Raw genomic sequence first — 8,960 nt, 5'->3', positions numbered from 1 at the left:
TATTTAAGAAGAGATTTTTATAGATTAATAAAAAGAAATAAAGAACAATTTTTTCGATCAAGTAATATTATTAAATATTATTAAATGTTATTAATATTATTAAATATTATTATTAAGTTATTATTAAAAAACATTATTAAAATTACAGAGACTATTAATTAAACAAAAATATCTCTCTCATATGCGAATACATTTTTATTTCGATATAATATGTGGCTCTATTAAACCTATTTTAATATGGATATAGATTAATCAAAAAATAAATTACATTCGTATTGGTAATAATAATTTGGATATCGACCACAGAGTACGATGCAACAGCGACAATGATGGCATGTGAAAGAACGTCACGTTTTATAAAACTAAACGATAACATCGCCAACGCACTTCGAAAGTTTGTTCTTATCGCAAGACGGCAGCTCGGGTTTCTCCCAATGCAGATGAAACATTCGCGGTCTTTACAATTTAGTACTTGCAGTATAGTAAAGTTTCAGATTCCGTCAAGGAAATATTCAACTTGTTATTACATATATATGTGATGTGCATCTTGTATGGGATATTATCAGATCGATGGAAAAATATTTTCTCTCTTAATATTCGATCTTTGCAATTTAGGAAGCATATATAGTAAAGTTCCGATTTTGTTAAGAAAAATACCAAACTCTTTATTACGATTCTTCGCGGAATAATTCTATCTGAATAGCAAAAAGGGATATATGTCTGTGAACTTTAAATCAATATGCACTTATAAATTATTAATATGCACGAATTTACGAGATCAATATGTATTTTTGAAGTAAATAAATTTTTGTTTTTTTCTTTTTCTTTCAAGTTCAATTTGATTAAAACGCATGTAAAATAACAACATTTAGTAAATAAGATTTATTTAATCATGAAATAGGAAATACATTTGTAATTGTTAAATGTGTTCAATTTCTAAGAGTAAGAAGTAATTCTAAAGAAAATAGATCTGTATGTAAAAATATATCTTGCAAAAAGTCATGAACATAGGTATTACGTATAATATAATATATATGTAAAAATGTTTTCAAATATCATCGTATTATGTGACTATCATATTATGGTGAATATATTTCAGAAATATTATGATCTCGTAGCAAAATTATGCCAAGATGCCATAAATTTCTTTTTTCTGCGTGGAAATTTAGCCTGATTATAATATATTATGAATATGTGCTGAGATAAATTATTTTAAACTTACTATCGTTTACTACGCTTGAAATTGCTTATATAAAAAAATTAAGAGAGCTAAAAGGATGAATATATTGAGATAACTTTATCAAGTAATACCATGCACTTCCATTAGCGTGCGAGTAAATTGTCAATTGACGCAGAAACATATATCTAACGAAGAATTAAACTTAAGCTTAGAAGTCATCTGATCGTGAACTGGACTCAGGTGTTTCTTTAAGTCCCTCCCCACCGATCGTAACTTAGTATGTGTCGGAGCAGCCACGACTCGTAGATACTTTTAAAACAATGAGCCGACATTGGCGGACCTGCAGTGAGTGTTTCGGTGTGGCTCGTTAATGAACTCGCCGTGTTGTCCTCGTTCTCAGTTTTTGCGATAAGTGAATTTTTTCGTTTCTCAGCTGGTATGAGTTCAGCCTTTTGTCGTGGCACGCAAGCTCGAACGTGAGCAATACTTTTTGCCATTCAAAGCTATTAGTCATATTTTTTTTAATAAGCATATATTAAAAAATTAAATATATAATATATTTTAAAAAGACGAAATTTTCAATTGATTGGTTCACTGTATTGTATATTTTGCTCGCGATAAATTCTCTTTCAACATCGATTGTTTTATCATTATGTTAGATACAATGATATTTTGATATCTTATCTTCGAAAATATACGATGATGGACAAGAGAAAACGGAATCTCTTGAAAGGGGCCAAGGACGAAATTGAATTGGATAGAATGAATAAGCACAAACAAGGCAAGGTAATATCATTTACTCAAGGAAATTCAATTGAGTTAATGTATTTGCTTTTACTTTCCCATGATATTAACAATATTGTATACTAAATGTACAAATGAAAATAATATAAAACTTTTGTTATATCTTTTTATATTTAAATTTATACTTGATAATTCCATCGAGAAACAATCAATTCTATATTAAGGAATATATTTATGATCGCGAAGGAAGAATAATAATCATAAGTTATCTCCTTTAAAATAAATTAAGTTGCATCTAATTGATAATGCAAATAATTTTCGCTATAAATGTTGCAAAAAAAGTTATTGAAGCGAGCAATTTAATGTTGCACACAATAGCTGCTATATCTAGCAAAATTTTATTACACAACCAAGTCATCCCATTTATACAATTAATGTATGCTACATACGTGTGAAAATATCATTTGTTGTGAAATTATGTGATACATATGCATACTCGTTTGCATGAAACAAAAGGTCTGTTTTTTATTGTGCTTAAAGGTCTGTTTCTTATCACTCTCTAAACTGGTGCACATGCAATAAATTGAAGTGAAACAAACGTATAATTGTTTTATTTTAATTTATTGCATCGTGTGCACCAGTTCAGAAAGTGATAAAAAACAGATTAGTTTTTGTTGTCCAAATCAAGTTTCTCTTATTTTCTGTTCAATCATGTTTTTGAAATTTTCATTATTTTACCGCGACTTTTTCTTGATTTATTTGATAATACTCATATGTACATCAGTGCGAAAGAAACCCGTCCATGCAACAGGAAAAATAACCATTGCCGTGGTAATCAAAAGGGGGAGGGGGTGGTGAAGAACATCAACGAGCGGTTGCTTGCGTTCTTTTTTATCAGATCTCTCGTGTATAGGGGAGAGAAGCTCGTCGCGACGTTCATCCCCAAGGAGGACAAAAAGAAAGGAGGCAAACACCGGACGACCAGATTAATTATAGCGATGGAACGACAATGGCGCGCGTGGCTTCTTTGTTGGCCCTAATTAAATTGTCTCCCCTTCCTCGCGCACTCCTTCCACTATCCATCTAGTCGATCACCACCTACGGATGATGCCTCTTCTGCTCATATTGATAATACACGATGAGGATCATCTAGTTACTTGCTTGTCGTGTAAGGAAGAACGACGTTCGAGAAAGAGAGAGAGAGAGAGAGAGAGAGAGAAAGAGAGACATTTGATCGCGCGCTTGGAGATGGGATTCATAGTGTGCAATCGTTTTCCTGCAAGATAGTAGGGACTATGGCATATAGCGAACTCTCGATGTGAATTGATATTTTGAGAACATGGAGATGCGCCAAATTAGAACAGTGGATTAAAACAGTGGACGATGTGTCAAGTAATTGGAATTTACAAGCCAATTAATGCAAAGGAAAATAAATGCGCGATTCTCGGAAAAGCAATAGATTTCTTATGATTGTGTACGTAAAATTTACAGTTCGAGTTTTTGATTTTATTTATGTCTCATTTCCGGATAGGTGCATTCTCTCGTTTTAGAGATCATAAATCTTTATCGTAAAATAAACAATTTATAGATATAATAGGCTTCCTAGTGAATTAATTTTATTATTATTATCAATTTTATAAACTTCGCTTTGATTATACTGGAGACGTAACAGTCCGGCCATAAGTTGATAAACTTTTGATTGACATTTTTGTTAACTTCAGTAAGTTAGGATAAGTATAAGATATAGTAAGCTATAGGATGTATAAAAAGAAATATATATTTTTCATTTTCATTCTTGTTTTGTCAAAATTTCTTGTGATAAGATTCTGTTATAGGCTATTTAAATTATACGAGTCACTGTACTGAGAAAAAAATATAGTTAATTTTAATAAATGTTTAGTTCAATACTATTAAACATTTACTTATAGTAAGTAAATAAATAAATATTTGTTCAGTAAAAAAAATGATTGTTAAATCAAATCAACATTTCTTGTATTAAATAAATATATCTTTATATTTAATAAATATTTAGTTTGCTAGTTTAGTATTCAATTAAATATTTATTAAAATTGACTATATTTTTTTTCAGTGTATAATATCTAAAAGTAAAACTCATATTCTCCAATTTCTCAACAATGTGTAAAAAAACATAACAGAAAACATTTAAAACTATAAAATAAAAAAAATCAAAGCTGTTTTTAAATTAAAATCAAACACGTAAAATTTTTTAAAATTTTACAATGAAAAAATTTTTAAAGCTCAAACAATAAGTATGCGTTTTATTTATATAGCTATTTTATACCTATTCAATCAATGTAATATTAAATATATGATTGCAAACAGAACGATTATGTACATCATATATGTTTAAAAATTTATTTATTTTGTGATAAATATGTTATATTTTAATTCCAATCGAATATATTGATGGATTATAAGTCTCATAAAAAGGATGTAATCTTGTTTATCTTTATATGCTTATAATATATGCTTTCTTATATATGTATTAATTTCTATATAAATTTTAGTTTATTACAAGCATGTAAGGCATTTCTGAATTATTACTTACAAATAATTGTTATTATCTAATATTTTACTACTTGACGAGAAATGTATGAAATGGAGAAGAAGAATTATGAAATGTGCTAAGAGAAGATACGATCGATATTTTTGATATATGTACGTAGCTTCGCACAATTAGATTTTGATCAAGACATTTTTAGTAGATTTTATTTATTATTGCAGTTGGCTGCCATCGCTTTGAACTTTGGTGTACTAGTTTCTGCCATTTACGAGGGTATTTACGCCCGAAGAGGTGGCGATCCGACTAAGATTAGGGTTGTCACGGATCCTCGTGGAGCTACTATAAATAATCCAGGATATCGGGAATATCATCAACCCACGAACGGTAAGTTCGAACTGGACAGCAGTTCAATTTTCTGTGATAATTCAACTAAATTTTCCTATTGAATATGGACATGTTATCCTTTTTGATATTATGATATAACAAATAGATTTACAATAAAATTCGTCAAATTGACTGAAAGTATAAGGCAATCAATATATTAACATCTGTTTTTAAAGCATTCAGTTTATTGTTCAATGTATTTCTATTCATTGCGAACTTTATTTAACATTAGGATGGATGCGATAAGACCATAATTTAACATTTAATTTGCCGTACTATGTACAGAAAACATTTAAAAAAAATTCATTAAAAATTCATTCTCGTTTCTATCAATGTAATTTAATTTTCATCTCTATTCAACTAACTGTTCATCTTTTCTAAGAATTAGAATATTTTTAAAAATCACACAAAGAGAGAGAGAGAGAGAGACAGAAAAAGAGAGAGAGAGAGAGAGAGAGAGAGCTTTTTTTTGTTATGACATATATATTGTTTATATTATGGATGACTTTTCTTTGTTAAAATCCACTTTGATATATCCTTTCTTCTTGAAACACTTAATTTCGCTTTCGCAACGAAGTTTCGATAATAATTTATATTGTAGGTCATATTTGCCAATACTTGATAGTCGGCTTTTCTGAAAGAACTTGGTTTAGTCAGTCGACATAAAATCGATATAATTCTCAGAAAAGAAGGATATTATGTTATCATGTCTGGAACTGATAAAATTTAAAAGTCGAAGAATGTAGTAGACTACGCTTTTTCTCGCTTTTAAACACACACACACACACACACACACACACAAATATACCTATATGCAGGATGAGATAAATTGTGTTTTGTGTATTTGCTCGTCACTACATAGCATTTTTGAGACACCGAATAAATTTATAGTAATGTAGCGATTACGCTACGCTGCGTATCTTCGCTATATTGCTGCGCGTAAAGGTCACCCCCAATACATCAAATCCATCTACCGTAACTTATGGACTTAGCGTCGTAATATATTAGATCATAAAACGAAGTGGCTTTTTTTATCATCCTGGCACGCAATGCTTATCAACAGCAATGCTTGTAACACACACGTATAATATATAATATACGTATAAAATATATATATATAATTTGAATAATAATAATATGTAATCGAAATATTATCTATTCTTTCTGCTAATACACCCTAAGCCAAAAGTTTGAAAATATTTTTAAAAAGATTGACACTTTTGGAATTATTTATTTAAATATCCATAACAATGTTGTTCTTTTTAAACAATAATATTTTAGATTCAATAACTATTATGGGATCTTAAGAATTATATGATTAAAAACACATATTGTTACATTTACAAACATTTGAATAAATAGTCCAAAAAAATGTCAATTTTTTAAAAATGTTTTGGGAGTGCGTATCACAGCTCGTAAGATTTTATGCATTCTTTTGCATATTATAGTTAGTATCTTATGCAAATCTCTCTCTCTCTCTCTCTCTCTCTCTCTCTCTCTCTCTCTCTCTCTCTCTCTCTCTTTCTTTCTCTGTCCCTCTGTATACACTAAAAAAAATATAGTCAATTTTAATAAATATTTAGTTTAATATTGCCAACTAAACTTTTACTTAAATAAATATTTGTATTTACGTAAATAAATATTTGTTTAGTAAAAAAAAAGATTGTTAGATCAAAGTAACATTTCTTATATCAAATAAATATCAAATAAATATCAAATAAATCTTTATATTTAATAAATATTTAGTTGGCAAGTATTCAATAAATATTTAATTGTATGTAATGTAATATATTTATATTTATTAAAATTGACTATATTTTTTTTTAGTATAGATATCTATACCCATACAGCACACCGAGGGACATTCTTAGGATATAGGATATTCTTCATTTTCTTTAAAACATCTTATGTTATGTAGGCTTGTATTATATGAGTATAAAATATACGTACTTGTGATAATAGTTCGATTACATTGACATTGATATTCCGAATATAAAAGAAATAAAAAAAAAGTAAAAGTTTGTTTAATCAAGCAGCATCAAGAACAGAAAATATAATCGCGTTGTTAATCTTATTGAGTTGCAGGTGGCACGATCTCGATGACAGACGCCAGCGGCAAGCCATATGTCGGTGGGGCCGGAAATGGATCGACGGCTTCGGTAGCGACTTCCAGTAGCGTGACTAGCACAGCCTCGCCCCTTAGGAGTTCTCTGAAGAAGCCCAAACCTCTTGGCATTCATAATCCTGGCTTCTCGGCACACAGCCCGACCTTGTCAAGGAACGGCTCGCAAAAGAAAGTGCGTATACAGACGCATTCAACAGAAGTTTAACTTTGACGCTCTTTTGGCACGTGCGCGTTGTCAGCATGAGCATTTGCTACGTGATTGCAGTATCGTCATCGTTCAAGGCTGTTACGACAGGAAATTGAATGGTGATGACAAGACATCTACTCAAAGTAGTTCCATGTGCATGTTCCATTAACGGTAGGTGGTTTCCAATATCACTAATTATATAGTTGATTCGACGATCAGAGACGATGTCTTTACGATATCAAACGATTTTTACTGTTCCAAAGTCGAATACTAAAGTTCTCTGTCGGTGACATCGTCTATGATTTTGATAATGGGGACTTTTAGTAAGTTCCAAAGATGCGAATCAAGTCGTTCGTGAGTCTGGTATAATATTGTTACAATAAAGTGTAAATAAGTTACGATTGATAATCGTCAGAACTCTTCAAAGCTACCTGAGTTAAATATCAAAGAAATTCAGATCAAACGCGTGGTTTGAATACGTTTTACGCCATGCTGTTTCCTACGAACCGGCACCGAACTTTCCGTTTATGCCACGCCAGTGCAACAGTGTGTTTCAAAAACTTTTTAAAATATTTGATAGATCTGCTTTAGAGAACAAAACTGTACTATGCCTTTTGTGTGACTGATGATTTGTTAGTCCGGCACCACTTTGCTTCTCGTTCTTTTATTTATTTTAGTTCGCGCATAGCGCATATCTTTCCAGTCGACGGTATTGTGTGGTGTAAACGGAAAGTTGAATGAAATAGGCTCGGCACTTAACATGTTAATAGTGACTTGTTGAATATATTAGGTCTTTTCCAATTTTTCTACAATATCTTTACACGACATATACATTTATAAGTGGATTAATATAATAGAATATAAACGAAAATGAAATATGATCGGGAAAATATTGGCGGGAGAATAGGATGGATTAAAATAGAGAAACATATCATATATGATAGAAAAAAATGAGGAAAATTGCATTTGTTATAAATATAATAAATCATAATGACGCAGAATCTAAAATATAAAGAAGATTAAGAAAGCATTATATAATATAAAATATAACACATGTGTGTGTTTGTGTGTGTGGATGTGTGTGGACATGTGTTTGTATAAGTGATGAAAATTTTGACCTAATGCACGTATTTTTATAAATTTCATGGAGTATTGACCAATAATTCGCATATTAAGAATATGATATTAAGATAGCTAATCTCATAATTACGTAAACTAAATTAATAAAATTGATATTAATTCAAATGATATTAATAAGCTGAAATTAGTTGCGTGATTACCAATCACATTATAAGCAAAAATCAACTTTGCATTCAATTATTTTTTTAAGTAAAATGTGTTATTATAAAAATATGAATTTTGATAAGATAAAAAGAAGGAATAAAAATTTAATATTGGTATGTAAATGATAGTATTATATTTTTATTTGAAATTGCATCTCTTTTGCAATATAATAATATGTGTTAAGGGGATTCTAAAGTATTATATCTGTATTTTATTGACTAAACGCAATAATTGTTATATAATAATTATTATTTTCCTCTTTTATAGATTTGAAAATTCTTCTCTAAGATTAAAATATACGCATTAATATATGTCTCTGAGGTAAAGTTTATATCGAGAACGAAAGCAATTATTTAAATTGAGATCTTTACTATTTTTTAAGTCTAATTATACGGTATCAGAACTGTCAATATTTTAACCATGTTTGCTTGATATAAAAACTTTGCATTCTGATCCACAATTTCGTAAGTCAGTACTATTCAGACTAGTAGTTTACATAAATAAACAGTAAATTCTTAGAATTAGACTCAGA

At 29.8% G+C, this 8,960-nt stretch overlaps 1 protein-coding gene across 1 annotated transcript in view; it reads left to right on the top strand.

Annotated features, from left to right (window-relative positions):
* The window catches only part of LOC108688766, a 33,127-nt gene extending 25,810 nt beyond the window's left edge, over positions 1-7,317 (top strand). Inside the window, exons 5-6 of the mRNA XM_018195156.1 lie at positions 4,670-4,832; positions 6,918-7,317. Coding sequence (XP_018050645.1) covers positions 4,670-4,832; positions 6,918-7,162 — 408 coding nt within the window. The 3' untranslated portion in view covers positions 7,163-7,317. The remainder of the gene's footprint in view (positions 1-4,669; positions 4,833-6,917) is intronic.
* Positions 7,318-8,960: the final 1,643 nt, after the last annotated feature.

Source organism: Atta colombica, unplaced genomic scaffold, assembly GCF_001594045.1.
Source record: "Atta colombica isolate Treedump-2 unplaced genomic scaffold, Acol1.0 scaffold238, whole genome shotgun sequence".
Taxonomy (NCBI): domain Eukaryota; kingdom Metazoa; phylum Arthropoda; class Insecta; order Hymenoptera; family Formicidae; genus Atta; species Atta colombica.
Note: the sequence above shows the minus strand (reverse complement) of the source record. Positions and strands in the feature narration are given on the sequence as shown.